The 23323-nt window shown below is 32.8% G+C and overlaps 1 protein-coding gene across 1 annotated transcript; it reads right to left on the bottom strand.

Moving 5' to 3' along the window:
* Positions 1-1030: 1030 nt before the first annotated feature.
* Positions 1031-15794, bottom strand: LOC145322541 (CD63 antigen-like). Its single transcript, XM_080164640.1, has 10 exons — positions 15700-15794; positions 13017-13084; positions 10547-10599; positions 9841-9952; positions 9199-9297; positions 8735-8836; positions 8306-8334; positions 7810-7918; positions 5248-5355; positions 1031-1413 (listed from the first exon to the last, which is right to left on the bottom strand). The coding sequence occupies exons 2-10, from the start codon at positions 13074-13076 to the stop codon at positions 1348-1350; spliced, it is 738 nt and encodes a 245-aa protein (XP_080020766.1). The 5' UTR covers positions 13077-13084; positions 15700-15794; the 3' UTR covers positions 1031-1347.
* Positions 15795-23323: the final 7529 nt, after the last annotated feature.

The raw sequence follows: 23323 nt of genomic DNA, 5'->3' as shown, positions 1-23323 counted from the left end.
TGAATGTGACTGCGGCTGCTAATCCCCGAATTTTACTAAAAGAGTTGCTATTAGATAAGCTACTATACAAATAGAGTATGTCCGTACGGACGTACAGAAGTACAAAGACAACCTAAATGTATGATGAAAGCTTCGCTTCTATAACTTAACTTACATTTATAGAATATCTAGAAAGATCCTTTTCAAAACAAGTTTTTTTTAAAGTTTATGTAATTCAAAACTTGCGTAAGTTTGGTATGTTATTCAAAAACGTATACAATTTCAAGTAGATGTAGATTATACAATGCAATTACCAAAGATGTTGATTAATGTAACTTATATGTAATAAATGTAAAAAGGTTTTTTTTTGTAATATAAATTAACTTGGCAGGGCATTTTAAAACAAACTTTGTCATTGATTTTGTTATTACGATGTCTTTAAACAAGTTTTGCGGTTTAAAATTCTATCTTTTAAATTCTATCAGACAGATAGAAACCCGCATATAATTTCGCTCTGTCAAAATTTTTAAAAACGGCACTTTTATTATCTATCATTGTCTTATACATGTATCTCTATAGTAGCTATAAATTGATGAAATTAAACCTTTTATTAATTGAAATTATTAGTAGAAAAGTTTATGCAATGCTAATTTATACAACCCAATTAAAATCTTTAAAAGTCCAACACATTTTAAGGCAACGAATGGAACAACGTGTCAACAAAATTAGGGTTCAGTATAATTTACAGTCCAATGTCTATTCCCTCCTTGCAAATTTTCTAACAATCATAGAAAATGTAAAGAATGACACAATTTATAAAATTTCATATCATAATTAAAACGATTAAGCAACTTTGGTCATGAGTAGGTTGTCCTTTCATACAAAATTCTAACACTTTCTAACCAATAATGTGGTCGGATTGTTCAAACAGAATGCTACTTTTGGTGCAATTAAGGGATTGTTAAATATATAGACTTTTTTCCATTGAATCCTTGTAGAAAGTCGTCATACTTTTGATTTTATCGAAAAAAGCAAAACAACATAAAACATAAAATTTTTTATCTTTTATGATTTATTTTTCTGTTTTTATAAAATATTAAAATTACAAAGCTACTATTAAAATCTGTTATGTTTCATAAATAATAAAAATATAATTGATTGCCAAAGAATAAAAATAAAACAAAAAGGTACTCATAAAATAAAACAAATTATCTAAACTATATTCTTTTTAAACTATGAAATTTTTTTTTTATATAAATTTGAAGAATGAAATATCTAGAAAAAAAACGTTTAAAAATATATCAAAACATATTAATTTTAAATGGAATAATGAAATTAACAAAACAGAAAAAATTGTTCCTGAATTTTTTAAACAGTCTCATATTCTTTGGCCAGTGCTTTGGAGAGGATAAAGGAGAAAATCATTCCAAACAACTGAAAAATTAGAATGTCAGAACTTTTTGTCTGCCTGTCGTTAGACGGTCAATTTGTCTTTCTGACTATTACTACTACTAATTAAGACAAAAATACATTTCAAGTAACCTCCTGTCTAAATGTCTGTCTATATGTCTGTTTTTCTATTTGTCTTTTTGTTTATCTTTCTATCTGTTTATCTATTACTCTGTTTCTCTATCAAACTGGCTATCTGTCTATATTTTTATCTGTCCATATTTCGGGTATAGTCCTTTCCACGACATCCCTCCATAAGGGGCGATTCTTCGTATTTTTCACAGTAGTTTTTCTCCTATTTCTAGCCCCTGCGTGGGGCTCTAACCCTGCGGGGCCGATTACCTAACCCTGTGGGGCAATCACCTAACACAATATAACCTAACCTAACCTAAAATAACCTATAAAAAAGCCATTTTAAAAATAAGACTAATCGCTCCTTATGGAGGGATGTCGTGGAAAGGACTATACTCCATATTTCTATATGTCTATCTGTCCATCTGTCTACCTGTCTACCTGTCTATCTGTCCATCTGTCTATCTGTCTATCTGTCTATCTGTCCATCTGTCTATCAGTATTTTTGTGTGTCTATCAATCTGTCTATCTGTCTATATTTCTATATGTCTAATAGTCTATCTGTATATATTTATAAATGTCTATATGTCTCTCTCTATACATGAACAAAGCTACAATGCCGACCATATCCACAATCAGTGGCGTGCGAAGCACTTTGTCTAGGGGGGGGCATTTTGAAGAATTTGTAAAATTTTGCCCCCCCCTAAATCAAAGTGCCCCGGGGGGGCACTTTGCTTTAGGGGGGGGCATTTTGATTATATATACTAATTTTAAATAAGGGCGTTTTAAGGGGTGGGATTATTTGATTATGGGCCTCCTAGTCCTTATCCCTTCTTCCCCATCCCTTCCCCCATCCCTATTTCCCATTTATATCCCCCACCTCCCCCCCCCCCCATCTCTTCTCCCCCATTCCTTCTCCCCACCCTGCGATGACCAAAGGAAAGGGAGCTAGAAGGCATCTTCGAAAAAATAGTACAGAAGATAAATTAACCTTTCCCCCCCCCCCCCCTCCACCACAAAACATTTTTAATGGGTGGAAGGGGATGTTATAAAATCTCAGCAGGAAGGACGAATAACCCCATTAAAAAAAATTGGGGGGGGGGAGATAAAAACACTCATTTTGGAAATAATTTACCAAAAATTAACCTAATATGAAAAAATGATATTAAATATTTCTTTATTGTTTGACAACAAGGATGACAACATCTTTAAGTAGCAAAGCACAAAAATCATTAATAAGAATACAGACAAGTAGATTTAAAGAGCATCTGTTGAAATAAATATATATTTTAGGTAGAAAAACTCACAAATCCTTTTTCATGTATGTTGTGTGATGACAGTCAAAGTAAATTACATACTGGATGCTCGAAACAGCAAGAAATTTTATTTTTTTTAATATTATAATCCACAAAAAAATTTATCATACCATAAAAACCAAAGATATAATGCAAAAAATAAAAAAAAATTACTTGTCCTTTCATTATGATAAAAAGCAGAAACCATTTGGAAGGGCGCGAAGCGCAAATTTTTTTCTTCAAATATGCAGGGAGGAAGGGGTTTTTGGGCTATTTATTACACTAGTCCCCAATATTTCATAGCAGAAACCATTTGGAAGGGCGTGAAGCAAAAATTTTTTTCTTCAAATATGCAGGGAGGGAGGGGTTTTTGGGCTATTTATTACACTAGTCCCCAATATTTCATAGCAGAAACCATTTGGAAGGGCGCGAAGCGCAAATTTTTTTCTTCAAATATGCAGGGAGGGATGGGTTTTTGGGCTATTTATTACACTAGTCCCCAATATTTCATAGCAGAAACCATTTGGAAGGGCGCGAAACGCAAATTTTTTTCTTCAAATATGCAGGAAGGAAGGGGTTTTTGGGCTATTTATTACACTAGTCCCCAATATTTCATAGCAGAAACCATTTGGAAGGGCGCGAAGCGCAAATTTTTTTTTTCAAATATGCAGGGAGGGAGGGGTTTTTGGGCTATTTATTACACTAGTCCCCAATATTTCATAGCAGAAACCATTTGGAAGGGTGCGAAGCGCAAATTTTTTTCTTCAAATATGCAGGAAGGAAGGGGTTTTTGGGCTATTTATTACACTAGTCCCCAATATTTCATAGCAGAAACCATTTGGAAGGGCGCGAAGCGCAAATTTTTTTCTTCAAATATGCAGGGAGGGAGACGTTTTTAGGCTATTTATTACACTAGTCCCCAATATTTCATAGCAGAAACCATTTAGAAGGGCGCGAAGCGCATATTTTTTTCTTTAAATATGCAGGGAGGGATGGGTTTTTGGGCTATTTATTACACTAGTCCCCAATATTTCATAGCAGAAACCATTTGGAAGGGCGCGAAGCGCAAATTTTTTTCTTTAAATATGCAGGGAGGGAGGGGTTTTTGGGCTATTTATTACACTAGTCCCCAATATTTCATAGCAGAAACCATTTAGAAGGGCGCGAAGCGCAAATTTTTTTCTTCAAATATGCAGGGAGGGAGGGGTTTTTGGGCTATTTATTACACTAGACCCCAATATTTCATATAAAATTAACTTATTCGTTGGCTCAACAACTTTAGGGACTTTAATGGAATTTTGATTGGTTGGTTAATTAAGTCGAGTTTCCCTACATTTCATCCACTAATTGTAATCTATATAAGGGGTAATTTTGTGTATCATCATTGGGGATGTACAAATTTCTTTGGTAAAAAGTTTATATTATACAAAATAAAATACTTCCTATAACCTGGTTTGTTATGTTCAGTGAAAAAAGATTATAACCTAATTTCTACACTAATTAAAAAGATTGGTAAGGTTAAATGAATAGTAACTGTCTGTTTGGCGCGAAGCGCCAAAAATTTTTTTTGGAGTATTTCTTGATCTTTGATCTTTGTTTTGGAAACTGGGATAGTTTTGCTTTTTGTAGGGTAGGGGGCAAAAAGGGGCATTTTTGTTGACCAGGGGGGGGCAAAATGGGGCATTTTTTAACATTTAGGGGGGGGCAGGGGGGGCGGTTGCTAGGGGGGGGCAGGGGGGGGCGTTTTGGTCGCTAGGGGGGGGCGATTGCCCCAACTGCCCCCTTCGGTTCGCACGCCACTGTCCACAATGACAATATAGGCACTAATGTATACCTTACCAAGGCCGATGCCAATGCTAATGCCAATATTGCCCCTTATGTATACCTGAATTAGACCAATATAGGTACTAATGTATACCTGAATAAGACCAATGTTAATGCCAATATAGGCACTAATGTATACCTGAATAAGACCAATGTTAATGCCAATATAGGCACTAATGTATACCTGAATAAGACCAATGCCAATGCCAATATAGGCACTAATGTATACCTGAATAAGACCAATGTTAATGCCAATATAGGCACTAATGTATACCTGAATAAGACCAATGCCAATGCCAATATAGGCACTAATGTATACCTGAATTAGACCAATGTTAATGCCAATATAGGCACTAATGTATACCTGAATAAGACCAATGCCAATGCCAATATAGGCACTAATGTATACCTGAATTAGACCAATGTTAATGCCAATATAGGCACTAATGTATACCTGAATAAGACCAATGCCAATATAGGCACTTATGTATACCTGAATTAGACCAATGTTAATGCCAATATAGGCACTAATGTATACCTGAATAAGACCAATGCCAATGCCAATATAGGCACTAATGTATACCTGAATTAGACCAATGCCGATGCCAATATTGCCACTAAAGTATACCTGAATAAGACCAATGCCGATGCCAACCCCACCGACGATGCCAATGTTGCCACGGATTTGCTCAGAGAAGATGGCGAAACAACCATGGGTGTGGATTTTCATACGTGCCTAAAAAATATCAAGAATGAAAAAATAAAAACATTACATTTTAAAACTGTAAACTTATTCAAAACAGGTACTTCTATAGGCCACTCTCAGCAGCACAAGCCTAAAGCAGTCACAGACACCATCACCCGCATCCTCCACACTCACAAAGTAGCTTTCTAACTGATTTAGCCAATGTAATTATAAAAAAAACTGAAATAGCAGCCACTCTGCTAACCAAGCAGATCAAGACGCCTAAAGCATCAAACAGCCTCAGTCAACACCAGCCGCTGCCATTAAATTTTTATTTAGTCACTGCATTCAGCCTAATCTCAGGCACCATTAGCCGCAGCCAGAAACATTCACTGCAGCTGCATAGATGAAGTCATTGATGCCGAAAGAAAGTAGCCAACCAAAAATTACGTTTAATGATCTACACTTAATAATACAAAAAATTACGTTTAATGATCTACACTTAATAATACATTAAATATTTTAATATAAAGTATTTTTTTAAACATTTATTGATGGAAGACAATTGTTTCACTACTAAATAGATCATCAGTTCCAATTAAGATGTAGCTTTTTTAAAATTTCGCGAAGGATCTAGCTAAACGCGTCACCGATATGGTTCTTTTTTACATTGAAGCTTTTTATAGGTCCTGAGATGGCTATTTTTCTGCCATTTCATACAAATTTAGAGCCTTAGGATGCTAGGGGCGCAGCTGCTAGATAAACATAAAGTAGTTCTAATAAACATATAAATAATATTTTGCCTTAAACATTGTTAAAATGTAAATGGTCCATTCTGGATTTCAAGTGCTAATTAAATACGGAGGCCATTACTGTTAATTAACCTAATTTAATCTTACACCCAGGGAGAAGGGAGTTGCAGCCCTGTATTACAAAATAGGTATTCAATACAGAAAAAAATAAGACTGCATAATATAACCACCATAACCACCAGATTAACTAGTACAATAACTTTGTCCAATAAAAGCGAAGCTTTATGAAGAGTTAAGTTTGGGAGTTTTCGGGTATAGTCCCTTTCGTAACATCGCACCTTATGGGGCGATTCTTCGTATTTTTCACAGTTGCTTTTCTTCTATTTCTAGCCCCTGCGGGGACTCTAACCCTGCGGGGCCAATTGCCTAACCCTGTGTGTCAATCACCCAACCAAATATAGCCTAACCTAACCTAAAATAACCTATAAAAAGCCATTTTAAAATTACGACGAATCGCCACTTATAGGGCGATGTTACGAAAGGGACTATTAACCAATTTTCTTTATAATGACCATTTTCCAGAGACTTTTTTTTAAATAGATTAGTTTTCATATAAAATTTATATGTTGGAGGGTTATTTGTTGAAGGGTAAAAATAGGAATATCGAGGGTAATGTTATGGCAAGTTAAGAGAGGTGTAGAAATAAGGAAGCAAAAGATATGAATTAGAGGTAATTTTAATTATTGGCCAGGTTATCATTAAAGAGACAGAAGCACTACCAAACAAGAACCTGTTTAGAGCAGCTTCGCAGTAAATATTGGTAGAATGTCAATCAAAAAGGTAATAGTCTCTCAATGACAAGTAAATAAAAGGTTTAGTGAATATTTCATTATTTTAATTTCATTACATCGATTGTTTTATGATGAAAGTAACGTTAGTTTATTCTTGCGGCGCTACTCATGGACATAATTGTCCATATTTGTTTAAACATTAGAGTAAAACAATAGAAGTGGATGGGATGGGGTGAATAACTGTATGTCCCCACCCCGAGGACCCTATAACGACTTTCAATTGGTTCTTTGTAAATCAACTAATAGCGTAGGTAATATTATCACAGCCAAGTCTCTAAAAAAAAGAGCAAAAAGCAATTTGCTAGCAGACTAAAAATGTCCCCAACAGGGGGAACCAGTTACTTAAAAATCTATATTTATAGATTTACTGTTTAAATTTGGCTGTGTGTCCCTGCATAGCTTAATACAGACTCATTTCTTCCTCAATCTTTTAAAGAATGCATTAATATTAATGTTTAAGTTTTATTTCAATTATGTTATGTAATCCTTATTGTATGCCAATGTAAGTCAATCCGTTTGAAGGGTCCCTGAGAAATCTTTTCATGAAAGCTTCATTTGAGTTTTAGAAACTTTTTTATCTAATTTATGAACTGGTAGTTTAAAATCTTCCCTCACCTTAGAGATCTTGCCCATGTCATCCCCCCCCCCCCTCCAATTATTTATTTTATCATTAATTTTCTTACAACAGATTACAAGATCTGACAATACAACAAGAGTAGTGCTATCCCTTAAATTACCTATCAATCCTGAAAACTTCCCTCAACCTTCTTTTATTTTTAAAATGAATTAAAAATAAGTAGGGAGATTATGCGGGTAGGGTTCTATGCTAAAAAAGGTACTTCGTGAAACATTACCGCATACTGTTTGACCAAACCCTGACTAAAATCAACATCATAATTTACATTTTCATCATTTTCTGTGAGAACATTCTTTCCACAGCCAACCACATCTGACAGGCAGCAGGAGTCCGGCACATTACTCTTCTCAGAGAAGGTTGTGTTGGACCAGTCCCTGGAACATAATATAGAGTAGCTGCGCTTCCAACAGGGATAATATTTTTTTTATATAGGTAAATCTGCCCACTACTAGGGATCTGCGGGGATAAGACGATAGCCGAAAAATTTATATACATCCCCAATTATGATGCATTAATTTACTCCTCCTGTAGATTACAATTAGAAGTTGAAACGTTAGGTCACTCAGCTTACAAAACTAACCGATTAAAATTCAATAAAAATCCCCAAAGTTGGTTCGCCAACGAATTAGAAAACGTTTTTATAAAACTTTGGGGACCTGTCTAATAAACAGCCTCCCTCCCTGGCTCACTACACAAGAACTAGCGATTATTATACAAATATTATAAAGACAAACCGTTTTTTAAGTTCAACTTTTATTTACCTGAATTCTTGGGCACCGCAGCATTGAATCTAAAATTAAGTGGAAAAATAATTATATTTTTTTAGTAGAAGATGATCGCATTTTACATTGATAGTGCCTGTGCCTAGCATCTGGGTGATTCATATTCGAAGGAGAAAACTTTAAAAATCTTGAATATAAAACTGAATAGACTAAAACCACGCAAGGACTTATGTGAAGCTTGCATGAAATAGAGAACTCAATCAGTTTAGCAATATCTTATATAAACTACAGACAAAAAACTTGGTATGGTATACTTATATAATAAGATAAAAAGATTTTTCTACGAGCCTACATTTTATGTATTATACAATAATATTAGCTTTAACTGTTATAGATATGATTCTCATGGCTTTAAATTTTATTGTTTATTTGTTAGTAGTAAAGCCACTCTATAACTAAAACTCTTACCTCTCTCTGAATAATATCCCAAGCCTTAGTGACTCCTTCATAACCAGTTTGATTGTAGTTCTTCATTCCCTTCTCCATGTTCTTCTCAATCAACAGGTTCACCTAAAACAATGTTTTAACAGCATTCAGATGCGAAGTCAATAAGATTAGTACCACAAAAGTTATGTATCCATTTTTCAATTTTATATATATATTTTGTATTGATTGTTTGGAATCAAGTTTATTTATTCAACCAATCGCTCATGGAATTATTTTTCTTACAAATAATCAACCTTAAACTATGTTCTCACTGTTAACTGCCTAAATCCATGCTTTCTCTCAAAATGCCTATTAAGCACTAACCCCATCCCATGTTTTAAAATTGTTATGAAAATTATGGGGGTATTTTTTTTCTTTACAAGAAGGGTAAGTGTTTTAGTGCTGAACTAAGCACTTTTAGGGAAACTATCTTAAAATTTGTTTACCTTTCCTCTGAGCTGGTAGGCAGCAATACCAGCCCCAACCTCCATCAGGAAGATGACCCCAAGAAGGAGGGCGAAGGTCAGGGTCATACATCTGTTTTCCTATTTAGATTAAAATTAATATAAATTAATATAAATATTTCTCGGCCATACTGAAAAATTATTTATCGTAAGGTATAACAGACAATTTAATATGAATAGTAAAATAATTAGGTTGTTGAAAAGAATGGATACTCAACTTAATGAACCAACCAATTAAAATTCAATAAAAGTTCCTAAAGTTGATGAGCTAACGAATAAGAAAACATTAATATAAAAACTTTCGGGACTAGTGTAATAAACGTACCATGTTCCCTCCCTCCCTGGATTACCTTGAAAGCCCCGCAGCATCCAAAGAAAGCGACAAAGAAGATGGATACATCCAACAATGAAGGACAAACAGAAAGACAGACAGACAGATGAAACACCTTGATAGCGCCGCAGCAACCAAAGAAAGCGACAAAGAAGATGATACATCCAACAATGAAGGACAAACAGAAAGACAGACAGACAGATGTAATACCTTGATAGCGCCGCAGCATCCAAAGAAAGCAACAAAGAAGATGATACAAGCAACAATGATAGACAGATAGATAGAAATATTACCTTGATGGCCCCGCAGCATCCAAAGAAAGCAACAAAGAAGATGATACAACCAACAATGATGAGGAAGACAGGAGTGTTGAAGAAATCATCTCCAAGGAAATCCAGGTAGTCACTAAAATGAAAACATATAAGTAAATGGCTTGGCAGCCGCGCGCAAGCCACCTGTAAACCCCAAGGAAATCAACCTTTTACAATTTTAAAATTAGCTGGAAGTCTAAACCTGACCCAAATAAGGAAATTTAAATTTTAAAAAACATTCTAAAATTAATTATAAAATTAATTTAAATTTGAGGCTTAGTCCCGGTTCAACCCCCAATTTAAAGAGAAATATTATGCCTTCTGTAGCCTACCGTGTATGGGGAAAAAGCAGATTTAAAGTTCACCCTCATATATAAATAAGGGTTGATGCAAAGGCCCATGACAGGCGCAATGCATCAATATTCACACTTAAAACTTCCAGACAAAGGCCGAGCAATCATAAATTAATTGTCTGTGAGACTTTTAGCAGCACATCCAGGTAATCGGAATGACTATATCAATAAAAAATAACAATTATAGGCATTGCTACACTACTTATGGACAAAGTTATTCTTGTTTAATAACATTTCAATCTAAGCATACATCTTAACTAAGCCGCTAACAATTAACTGAATATTGTTATTGCTATGCCACTTATGGAGATAATTATCCTAGTAATTTGTCTAACCTATAAGCAGCTTGGATAACTCCACCGGTAACAATCAACAATAACCCGGATAACTAAAACAAAAAAGTTAGAATAAAAAAAATAATATATTGTTGGGCTTTTAAAATATATTTTTTACTAGCGGAAACGCCCCTAGTGGGCGTGGTCTCTATTGGTACTTGAAATGATGGGATGATTTTTATTTTAGTTTCAAGAAAAAGTGAAAAAATTTCCTCCTCCAAACGAAATCGAAGGGGAGTACCCTCCTTCCAAACAGTTATAACCCTTTCCAAGATCTATAAGAAGCTACATTAAGGGAGAACTATATCGGTTAAGCAGTTAGCGATATTCTTCCTTACACACAGACAGACAAACATCCTTTTACTTTATTGTAAGGATTCATAAATTTATAATTTTTAAATAATTTTGTGTGAAGTTTATGATGAAATTTTCCTTTATGCGACATTATACATTGAAAAGAGTAGTTATGCATAATATATTTACGTCATCGGTCTATATAATGATATCAACAAACATTTTGAACATGTTGTATCTTAGCATTCCTAATTTAACAATATTATAACAGGTAATTTGCTATGTTATGCTATGATCTTATACGCGGCCTTATCCTTATATTAAAGTAACAGAATGTGTCTCTGTCTGTAACTAAATATCTTGCTGACTGCTGAACAGATATGGTTCTCCTTGTGAGGCTTGTCATAAGATCCAGAAAATATTAAAAATATGTTGGGGCCCTCAAGTGCCCTTTAAGGCCTCTATGGGCGTAGCCGCTAGTTGAAACTATAAACTAAAATACAAATATTATTTTTTTTCATCCATGCTTGGCAGTTGTCAATTTAAAATACTTCCAGCTTTTCTATGAATTATGCACTGCTGCTACCATTTCAGTTATCTAAAGCTTCTAATGTATTCTTTAACAGAAAAGTCCAACGAACATACATACATACCCTTTAAAAGAGTAGCTTCTACCCAATATAAAATGTCTCCTATGGGATATAAAATTGGTATAAAATATATTTTGTTACCCAACACATTCATGTCTATCTAAACCAGGGAAACGGGGATGGGACAATTTAGATAATATTTCACCTCATTATAATATCTTGAAAATACTGCTTTATAAGTCATTTTCAATATTGGGTTTTAAAAAGATTAATTTAGTTGCCATCGTCAATGTCATCTCCCATCCTGTGTCTAAACACATATTCTAAAAGTTTTTGATACATATTCCATATTTTATGCGGGCTCTCTATATACATTCATACATGTTATATATATGTATGTTGTGTGTACAAATATGCCCAAGGCAGGGTTTATTAGAAAATGTTGTTGTTTTAATTAGCTAATTTGCTCTACAAGTCTCATTTGTTGGTCAGTTAGTGTTTGTAGGTTATAATTATGGTATCCAATGCAATTCACGGTAAAATGACCCTGGTAATGATTATATCCAAAAATGATCTATGAACTTTAAAGGCTGCTAATGGCTTAACAGTGGAACGTATAGATTATACTGGCACAAAATTATAATCGACAAAAGAAGGCTATCATTAAGTCATTATTTATTAAAGTACAGTTATCTCGCAGTCCACATAAATGCACGAAAAAGACTTATTTCGCGCACTTTTTCTTTAGCAGCCTTTAAAGTTCATAGATTTTTGGAGATAATCGTTAACAGGAACATTTTACCGTCAACTGCACTACATCCAAATTATGTGTTTTTTACTTGGCTTTGATAAAAAAAGTTAAAAAACATCTATGAAATTAACTTTACATATATTATAATATTTTAATTAGCACAAAAAGAAAGAAAAAAATTGTCAATAGCTTTATAACAAGCTATTTGTCAAAGCCGTGGATATCTTTAGAAAATGAATTAGACGATTATCTTACATAGCAGTTGAGTAAATCCAATTTATAAAAGGACGGGCGTATTGACGATTAATGAACTCGTATTTGATGAATATTACAACTATGAATATGGTAAAAAATAACTCTTCTATTTGAATAAAATTTTTTTTTGATTTTTTTGTATACTCTATTAGTCATAGAGTAGCTGCTAGGTGGGGGATTAAGCAAGAGTCCGATTTTGTACATATGACTGAGTTTTGATGTGGGTTTTTAATGAAATCAGGGAAAAGGGAATGTGATTCTGACAAACAATTTTAAGTGAAAAATTTCCCTATAATCCCCTTCCCTTATCTCTCCCCCCCCCCTTCTTACCCACTTCCTTACAGTTACATCAAAAAAGAAGTTTTATGCCAACTCTACACCAACAAAATATTTAGTTTTTGGCAATTTCAAATGGAATTAATGGAACTTAATCAGGCGCAACTCATTATTGTGCAAACTTAGAACTTCAAGACAAAGGAAGTGTTATCAAATAATTGGTTGTCTATCAACGCCTCACACTGTTATGTTTCAAGGTCTATAACCCGAAGCAACACCAAGCCCCCTAGAGATCAACACTTACCGTAAAAAGTAGGTTGAATAGGAAAAGTAGATACTTGATACATCTCATGCTAGTCTCCATCTTCAGGCCTAGTACAACAAAGATGATTATAGAGGAAGAATCTTCGGATATTATGTACTTCCTTCAAGAGGATGATCAGGGAGGACAAAAACTTACCCTTGACCAACCTTACTATAAATTAATATTTAAAGTGTAGCGTTGGCCTTTTAGTCATGACTATATTGAATGTAAAACAGGAACAGTTACTTTAAATAGTAGCGAAACTGTAAATGCATAACTGTATTTTGTTTTCCAAGTCCCGATTGTCATTTATCAAGCATAAGCTCGTTAGGGTAGTGAGCGTGATATTACCCTGTAAAAAGGATTAATAATTAATTAAAGATGAAAATCAAACAGCTCTAATATTAAGGACAGACAGACTAATACATAGATTGACCTCGCTAATAAAAATTCATGCATTGCATATGAGTATTTTCATGAAAAGTAATTTTTTTGAGAAAAGTTTGTTTATCTGTTTAAAATATATATAATAATATATATACGGTATATATGTATTTATTGGAAGTTGGGTTAGCATCAAAACAGCAAATTTTAAATAGATCGTTTAATGATTATAGTAAGGCCATATTTACAAAGAAAATAATTCATTTAATTGTATAACAATTGTTCATTTTTAATTTGTTAGATCTATTTTTTGTAATTTTTTACAAGTGTTTCTTTCCAAAATTTATCTAAATACCATTTTACATGCCTTATTGCAGGAATAGCATCATTATAGATTTAGCACATACACGCCTCTGGTTACTCTATTATAAAATTTTAAAGGTTTTGCAATATACTTTGCTATTTTTATACTACATTTATAACTGTGTTGTGTTCTAACTTTATTGCACTTTGTAAAAACTGTAGAGCTGTATCTCCCTTCAGGTTTAACATCAATAATATTCCTGTGCACGTCTTCTTTAAACGTTAAGGGTTGAATCATAGACGTCCAAGGGTGGGTACCCCCAAAATTTTGGATTTTCAATTTTTACCCCCCCCCCCTAAATAAAAAAAAAATGCCTCTATGAAATAAAGATAACCCCCCCCCCCAAAAAAAAAAGCTTGGACGCCCCTGGGTTGAATAGGCTCTAAATGTTAGGACATCGGTGCGTAATACCCATCACAACCCCCTCCCCCCTCCCCTGGAAGGTTTAGGATCTTCCCGAAGTAGAGCTTAACTATAATTCAATATGTATTGTTAATGGATATATTATTACTTGGAACTTACACCAGATTTTCCCCCTGTCATAATATCCCTTTATAATCTGCATCCATTGTATTGTTAATTATCTTTCCAAAAGCAAGTATGAATTTTAAATTCGAATTACATTAACTTTATATGATTTGAACTCCCAATATCTGTAGACTCAGAATATATCCGACACAGATGTTTTTATAGGTTCCTTAAAGTAATGCTTAATAACTGAAATAATGAGAAAAAAAAACACCCTTATTCCCATTATCTTTATCTTCAGATATGGAGGAGTTTTGTTATCAGCTAGGCACTTTGATGGAAACCACCTATTTTTAGCGTACTTTTGCGTAGAAATAAACTATTGTACGCAACTCCCTAGGGAGTATAAGGAAGGAATTGTAGCTACATCACAGAGAAACAAAAACTTGCAATATCAAAATCTCCCTTTTTTAAAAGCGCAGCTTCTCTATTAAATGTATGTTTTTACGTCCGACATGTAAAACAATGTAAAATCATATTATCTTCTGATAAATTAATGATTTAGAAAAAAATAATCATAATTTTTCTTTAAATAAATTAAGATATTTTAACACTCTCCTTGCAAAATAAAAGCTTGGACGTCCGTCCGTCCTTGCATACTTTTTTTTATAGTTTCACTACTTATGGATATTTTTGATGTTGTTCTTTGGCTATTTAATATACATTAATCCAAGTTTTGTTTTTGCTAACTATGTTTAAAGTTTATTTTTTCTTTAAATATAGGTTGGCAAGGTTTTTAGATATAGATGCTTTCCTATATAGAGAATGTGCAGAATATGGTGAAAAATAAAAAAATACATTGATCGATAGGATTAAGTTTAAAAACATGTAATCCATTTCTGATATCTTTCCAAAGATATATTAATTAACCCTTTCTTGTTTCATTAAATTTTTTTTTATAAAATCTCTACTGGTCTTTTCTAGACGTATAATCCCATAACTTTCTGGTAATGATTATAGAGTTGCTACGCTAAAATACAGATAAGGGCTATCCGTTTTGGACGGACGGGCAGCCTAATTGACAAATGAAATAAAGCTGCCATTTTAAAATAAAAATAAAATGTAACAGTAAAGGGTTAAAGGTTAAGGATGCAATTTGAACCTTGGGAACATTAATTTTGGAAAAGAAATTTAATACAAATAAAAGATAGAAAAAATTTTATTTTTGTTGTGAAAACCTCTTTAATATCTTTCAAACAAAAGCAAATTACAGCAATTAACATAAGATCAATCTGAAGAAAATTAGATGACAGTCAAAGTAATAGCTTTTTAATAATGTACAAAAATTAGCATGTATAGTACTAAATGAAAATAGGCTACCCATTATCTAATTTGATTCCCTATATCTATCTTTTATACATTGCATTATACGTTTTTATTAAAAAAATAATAATTACACATACATACCTTTAACCTTAACCAAAAATGACTAAACAAAGAATCTGCCTTATCCACGTGTCAGTCTCGGATGCTAGTCTGCAGGGCTGGAGGGCTTCAGGCAGAGGCAGGCAGGCGGCGCACCACATACACTGCCAGATGCTAAGACAAAGATTCGGTAAAACAAATGTACAACATGTAACATAAAATACGTTTATGCTAGAAAAGTGTTTTTTTTTATGGCTAAGAAAATGTAAAAAAAAACTGGATTTTAAAATGATAATGGAACTAATCTTTTGACTAGCAGAAATGTTTTTGGTGCTTTTCCTCAAATTGTGTAGAGAGCACCGAACCTCCTCCCCCCTTTTTGAAAAATATGTAATTAAGAATATTTATATTTACAATTATTTTAATATAACATGGAGGGGGGGGGGGGAGGCTAGATCGACTAGGCATTTTGAGAAAAATTGCAAAACATTTTTTGGTTGCTTACTCTTATAAAGGTGTAACTTAAATTAAAACTTTACATTTATTAAATCTGTTTTAAAATCTTTGGCTGTTAGATTTTAATTTATCCTTATTATTCTCCCTGTTGACACAGGCAGTTAGTTGGAAAGGCCTAGAAGATTGGCGGCCTCTATCCCAACCTCTGTGTGTTGTATAACAAGAATGACTATGGCCATAAGTAGCGAAGCACAAGGCAATCATGGATGGACAAACGGTGTCATAAAGCAGATGTTCTGTGTTATTTTATACAAAAAGAAATTGAAATCACTAAAGATTTCTTAGTGTTTTTTTTTATTTTGTTTGTTAATTTGGGTAATCATCACCAAAAAAACAGCCGAGAAAATAACATTCATCCTTTATTGTTATAAGAGGATAGAGTAGCTTTTTTTCTAATAATACACAAGTGTGACCTCTACTCGTATCAGCCGGTTTCAATAATATTTAATACAAAATCATCACTTTTCATTTCTAGAAGTTAGAAACTAAAATATAGCTGTTATTTTTAAAAGATTTAGGTTTAAGAAATTGGTTGATCTAACACATAGGCAACCACACCAGGGCTGAATATTTAGGGCAATAATAGACAGTTATGCTAAAAAATGTATGCTGCTTTCGCGATTAATTTTATTTTTTCATCCTTTTAAACTTTATATGTATATATAAAAGAATTTTTCCAAGGATCTTTGCAATATAACTGGTATTTCCTCTGTCATCCAACTAATCATCTCTTTGATTACACGACCTTTATCTGGTAGTAATAATTGTTCTTCATAAGTTATGTTGGACAATATATTATGAACACATTCAATGTTGGAAATCTACACTAATTTCAATGTCTTATCCCTGAAAATCTCCACTGTTTATGTCCAAAAAAATCTTTCTTCTTTTAGTTTTGATTTTATGCATCTGACATAGCAGCAGTAGAAAATTTTACAATCATTCATATTTAACCCTAGAATTCTATTATGATCTCTATTGATTTTTTATGTCAGATAATTATTGATAAAATAACAAGTGTGTTTTTTTATACATCATCAGATAATTAGATATTTTTCAATAATTTATTTATATATTGTTTAATAATTGTACATATTTAACAATTGTTTTATACTAAAACAATTGTAATATATATAATTTACCCAATGCAGAAAATAATACATAAAACATATAATAATAAATAGTTACTTATTGCATCGTATTATAGACATAATTTCGCGGATATTGAAATAAAAGATTGTAAGATAAACCCAATTTTGTAAGCCCTGAGATACAGAAGACCTGTGCTAACAAAACTGGCATTAATTTTATGTCTTTTAATTAAATAATCGTGCAAAATGGTCTGATTTTTCAGTATGCCTGAGAATCCAGCGGATATTAATCGGTTTTGAAGCCATACTGGAAATTGTTATCCAATTATCTCATATTGATAGAACAGTGTCGATTCAGGCCATTTTAATCCTGGCAATATGTCAAAAAACTAATGTACAATATTTCTATACTGTGGCTAAAATCAAAGTCCCAAATAAATCAGGGATCTTAAGGGATACGACAATGGACGATATATTGATGTATTGCACATCCCTAATGGTTATGAACAGATTTACCCCTTTGAAAAGTGGAATAGATTGGACACTTCTGGTTTTAACCAATCAATCAAGATTAAATAAAAGTACCCAATTTAACAACTATCTACATTACCTTTCTATGGACCAAGGCCTTTCTCTAACTATATTATTTTATATTATAAATACGTATTATTCAAATATTAACCTTTCCTCGAAAGAAACCTAATTAACTATTTTTGTTTATGAAGTATATGTCAATTATTTTGCAAATTAAGAAAGATGAAGAATTAATTAATTTTAAAAAGATGTACAGTTCTATAATAAAGTAAATTAATTTTTGAATATCAAAATAATTCATATTTTATAAATTGAGGATGATTACAAAACAGTCGAGGAACGGGTAGCGTGACTGCAGATTGTAGCTTTTCAGCAAATGGTGATAAAAGAACTAAACTAAAAATAAAGAAAAATGAGTGAAACAGCCGCTATAATGGCTGACGATATAACTTTGGGCATTTTTATTGAATTTTGATTGGTTACTTCATTAAGTTGAGTGTCCAAACGTTTCAACCAATAATTGTAATCTACAGAAGAGGTAAATTTGTGTATCATCTTTGGGGATATACACATTTTTTTGGCCATTGTCTTATGCTTACTGAAATAGAAAGGCATGACTAAAGTTTTTTAGGTCTTCTTAAGGACTAAAATAATGAATAAAATCAACTGAAAAAAATCCAGGAAAAAGATACCAATATTTTTAGCTAATTGTTGCTGCACTACTTATGAACACAATTGTCGTAGCTTTTCAATAATTAGGGTCGGTAGGTCAGTCTGTCCGTACGTATGTAACGGTTAGCTCTTTTTGTTAATTATGTCATATTAGAACTGCCCTTTCCATTTCAAACTTTGCATGATGATTCCTATCTCAGTTAGGCACGATTTAGAAAGCGTGGCAACTCTAGAATCATTACCAGAAAATCCGTAGTTTCATTTTAAACAAGCTGTTTTTTTTTACTTTTTTACTATTACTTTGTTTGATATAATTATTCTATTCGTCTGATTTTTGGAACAATGATTCCTTGAACAACATGAGTGAAACATCTCTATAATACAATCCTAAAAATGGAAGTATGTCCCTATGCTGTATTTTTTCAATTTTGCAACAAAGTTGAAGCTTTTTATAGTGTCTATAAAAAAAACGTCAATTTTGCCTACCATTGGTCAATTATAATATATACTGGCCTGCCATTGGTAATCTAATCTGTGTATTGGCCTATCATTGGTCCTTTGTATTGTATGAAGTAATTTTTTATAGGCAATAAAAACAGCTTCATTACTGTTCTGCTTATTAAGTAATGACTCTTTACAAGAGTTATTGTTCGTTAATCCTTCCTTCAGATTGTAGAGCTTCGCTATTCATATTGTCATCCTTGTTTTTATACAAATAAGATGTATAATACAAGTGACATTTATTTGCACAAGTAACTTCTTTATTTGTTTTTCTTTTCTATCTTTATCATAACATTTGTCAGGAATAGGAATATTTTATCATTATTAAAAGCAAAGGTATAGTTGCATGTAGTGCATTTAACAAGATTGATTGATAAGCTATAATATATAATTATGTATTACAATAAAATGCAATCTATTCAGGTATAAGGTATAACCAACAAGCGAAAAAAAATCTAAAATAATAGTTGGGGGGCACATGGAGAGGTCGTCAATTTTACGATGTGTTGCCACCCAACGACAGCTGAAAAACACGTATAGTTTTTGTGATTTTTTTCCGAATTAATTTCGTTATTGGTATAAGCTGCAATCTATTAGGCCCAACCAAAATAGTCATCATGCTGTTTTTTTTTGTGAAAACTGGACAGCACATTTTAATTTAAAAAATATGATTTTCAAGTCTTGATATTTTAAAAACTACCTGATAAAAAGTCTAAATTCTTTCAAATACATGTCCTATAGATGTGTTTTAAACTATTCAACAGAAAAAAAAATATGCAATTCACTAAATTCAAGTTTAAATGTACTTCGTGTAACTAACCAATCTACATTTTGGGAACGTCCGTTCATCCGTATTCCATCAATCTATTATCAATATTAGGATTTAGAAGTCAATGTTCATTTTAAAGATTGATTTTTAGATTTATGATTATATTTTATTATTTGATATAATTATCGAGGACGATTGGATACAATGTTTTATGCAAAGCATCTCTATAATCATGTTTTAAATGTAGCCATGGCCCATGTACATATTTAATTGGTTTTGACTTCTACATAATATTGAATTTTAATAAAGCTTAGATTCTCTAACTACTTCTGAAGTTAGCGTAATGTTTATCTTAGATAGGTGGTTCTCGTGTTAAACTATGAAGAGATTAGTAGCTTTAGCTACGCTGCTGACGTTGGGGCTAGAGAAAAAAAAAGACGCTTAAATTAAAATTAAATTACATTTGTTATTTTGATATTACATTTTAGCATCCTCCTGTTGACTTATATAGTCTTAAAAAGTATATATTTGGATTGTCAATTTCATGTAGAATGTAGATAGTTCTAGGCACCTTAACTGTCCAATTTGGTCATTTTACTTTTTTGTTGTGGAAAAGATGATCTTACAGCAATACTTAAAATAAGATATCTCAAAAAGTATTAGAGAAAGAAAAATGATAGAGACCTTTTTAGAAAGCTCCTATATCTGTTTGTTCTACTGTAATATAAACGAATTTGCTTGATGAACATGAAAGTCAAAATAAGACAATAAAAGGAGGTTAGGTGAAATGAAAGTAAAATTTGATCACCAAAAGTAATTTTAAACTCACCATAAGGTCCCAGTACATCCTGTGTAAACCATTTTCATGAGGCTAACCTAACAAGCCTTCGGGTGGGGTGTGCTTATAAATATGATGTAAATTGTTTAATTCATGTTACCTGTAGTTTGAATAATCTCTAGATTTCATTTCAGCAAGTTTCACCCACAAGTTATATTTCTCTTATATGAATATACAAAGATTTATTAATAAGCACAGACTTTTTAAAAGCTTTTTTGATATACAATGAAACAACGATTCTCAAGTAATGAGAAGAATAATTATGCGTTTTAAAAATTTCCAGAGCAGTACAAATCTTTAATTATAGTTTTGAAGTATATTTAAATTTTCTGCTTGCTTTAGTTTAAGGTTAAATACGAGAATAATCATAGATCGAGTATTATGGGTATTTAATTTGTTGATTAAACCTGTTTAAGAGCTATTTATTGATAAAGCTGAAATCATAAATGACGTCTATAATGCGGCGAAACATAAACCTTCAGTAGAAGGCAATTATTATAACGGCTCAACAGCGCAAGCCGAAGCTAAATCCTTTACCCCCAGTCTCGTTTAGAACCTTAGCTACAACCATCCTCACCAACCAAGCGGCTTTAAATTGCTGTAACCGCTGTAATACTCATAAAACAAGAAAAGACTGAAGTAGCCGCGCGAATTCAAGAAAGTTATGCAGCTTGGAGGAAGAATCAGCCAACCTCAGCCAAAGCCACACTCTGTGTTAATCGAAGCATCTCTCCCCGCTTGACTGGCCGAAGTCTCCCTTAGCCACAGCCACCCTTAGGCGCGGCTGTACTTTCCAATAAATAAGAGGTTGTGATTTGGCCATTTAATCGAAATCTAAAACGTTTCTTTATGAATTCGTCAGGGTATCTCAGGGTAATTAATAGATATTAAGAAAGGAAGTTGGATTATTTTTAACTTAGACTTGATTGCCAGAATCTTGGTCTCTTGTCCTCCCAAATTAAAACCCATCAATTGGTTTTGTAGCATTTGCAGCTAATTACAATGAAATACAAATAAGATACAATAGGATGAATTTTTTTCAAGCCAAAAAAGCGACGAAGAAAAAAAATTATTTGCGCAAATTTGATCTATCTCTAATGAATGTTTAGGAAATCTGGTAAAACAATAGCAGCCAAGTTTAAACATATTCAGGGAAACGGGGATAAGACAATGGGCAATACAAATCTTCCTTTAAAAATAAATATATATGTCATTCCAGGTTTAAAATGATGGGTGAAAGATTGTGGTTTAGATCAAATTATCATCCATTGTCTTCTCCCCCTTCCTGAAAGATATCCTCTCCTGTTCTTCTTGCCTGCAGTACCCCTCCAACCCAAGGCCCTGAAAGTCCAGCTTTTTCCAGGGATAAGGAATATCCTATTTTATAAATTATTAACTTTATGAATCTGTAGCGAAGGATCTCGCTAACCGCTGAAAAGATATATTTCTCCTTTATGTCCTGGGATGGTTTAAGGCAGCCGTTAGTGTAATTATAAATTACAAATCCAACTATCATATCCAACACGATTTGTGGAACAAGGGTTTGTGGGCCTCCTAAAGTCTAACAACTGGCAGACAACAATCTCTTTGATCCAAGAACTTTTTCAATAAGACTTAATTGTGCATGAGAGGGTAGGATACCCTTCTCTAAAATAGTTATAAACCTTACCTTGACCTATAAAAAGATTCATTGTACAGGACAATCATTCTGGTTAAGCTACATACAGACATCCTGTTACTTTTATATAGGAATAACAAAATGCTTTGAATTTAAATAGGGTATAGATTTCAAGTTTACAAAATGCTGATCCATTTGCCATGATTGTAAGCCCAGTCAATAACTAAACTGAATTAATTAAACTTTCAAATATCCAAAGAGAGCCCCACCAACTAGGCATAAAACACGACCACTTTCCTGAAATGATAAACCCCTAATTTTTGCCGACTACATGTCCGCTAGTTGTTTCTAAGGTGACAGATAGACAGTCTAACACACATCCGGTTACTTTTAGCTCTTTTAATAAAAATAGAATCAAGAAATTTGTAGAAGTGTAAAGGTGTTACATAACATACAGGGCATAGTAAAGTAGTGAGATGTTTGGACATTTCTGGGATACTTTGTTAATACAAAATTTGTTATAAAGTATTGGAATGATATTTACATGTGGTTTACCCTAAAGTGCTTAGTCAAGCAAAAAATCCTTCCCCTATTTTTAAAAAAAGTTAGGGATTTTTGTTTTTTGTTTGTTGTTTTGTTGGTTATAATGGGTAATGGGTAGCACGCAGGGTTGGGAAAACCAGCAGTGGCAAGGCATATGGAAAAAAATACAACATCCCTTAATTTTTTTTAAATTGGGAAATGTGTTCAATGTTCAATAAACACTTTGAGGGAAAGCAAATTTAAAATCTACTCAAATTTAATTGTTTGATATAATAAAACATCTTAGTAAAGTAAACATGTGATAACATAGGCAAAGCATCTAAACTGTTCAAAACATTTACTCACTGCATTGGACTTTCTGTAAAGAGAGAGAAAGAGAGAGAGAGAGAGAGAGAGAGATAGAGAGAGAGAGAGAGAGAGAGAGAGAGAGAGAGAGAGAGAGAGAGAGATAGAGATAGAATGAAGAGTATTATTGAAAATGATCTAGATGAGAGATAGTTAATGAATAAGATACAGATATCAGATATAACATTTACAGATTATTTATTTAGATTCATTTCAAACATTACTTGGAATTTAACAGA

This window comes from Acartia tonsa, chromosome 6 (assembly GCF_053477335.1).
Source record: "Acartia tonsa isolate MP-2025a chromosome 6, ASM5347733v1, whole genome shotgun sequence".
NCBI classification, from domain to species: Eukaryota; Metazoa; Arthropoda; class Copepoda; order Calanoida; family Acartiidae; genus Acartia; species Acartia tonsa.
This window is presented reverse-complemented; position numbering and strand designations above follow the sequence as displayed.

Bases quoted from the DNA above. Each gene is read 5' to 3' on its own strand.
- LOC145322541 (XM_080164640.1), bottom strand. From the start codon at position 13,076: ATGGAGACTAGCATGAGATGTATCAAGTATCTACTTTTCCTATTCAAC. The intron at 8,837-9,198 runs GTAAACAAATTT...ACATTGTTTTAG, and splicing joins CCTACCAGCTCAGAGGAAAG to GTGAACCTGTTGATTGAGAA. The intron at 5,356-7,809 runs GTAAATTATGAT...GATATTTTTTAG, and splicing joins TCACAGAAAATGATGAAAAT to GCACGTATGAAAATCCACAC.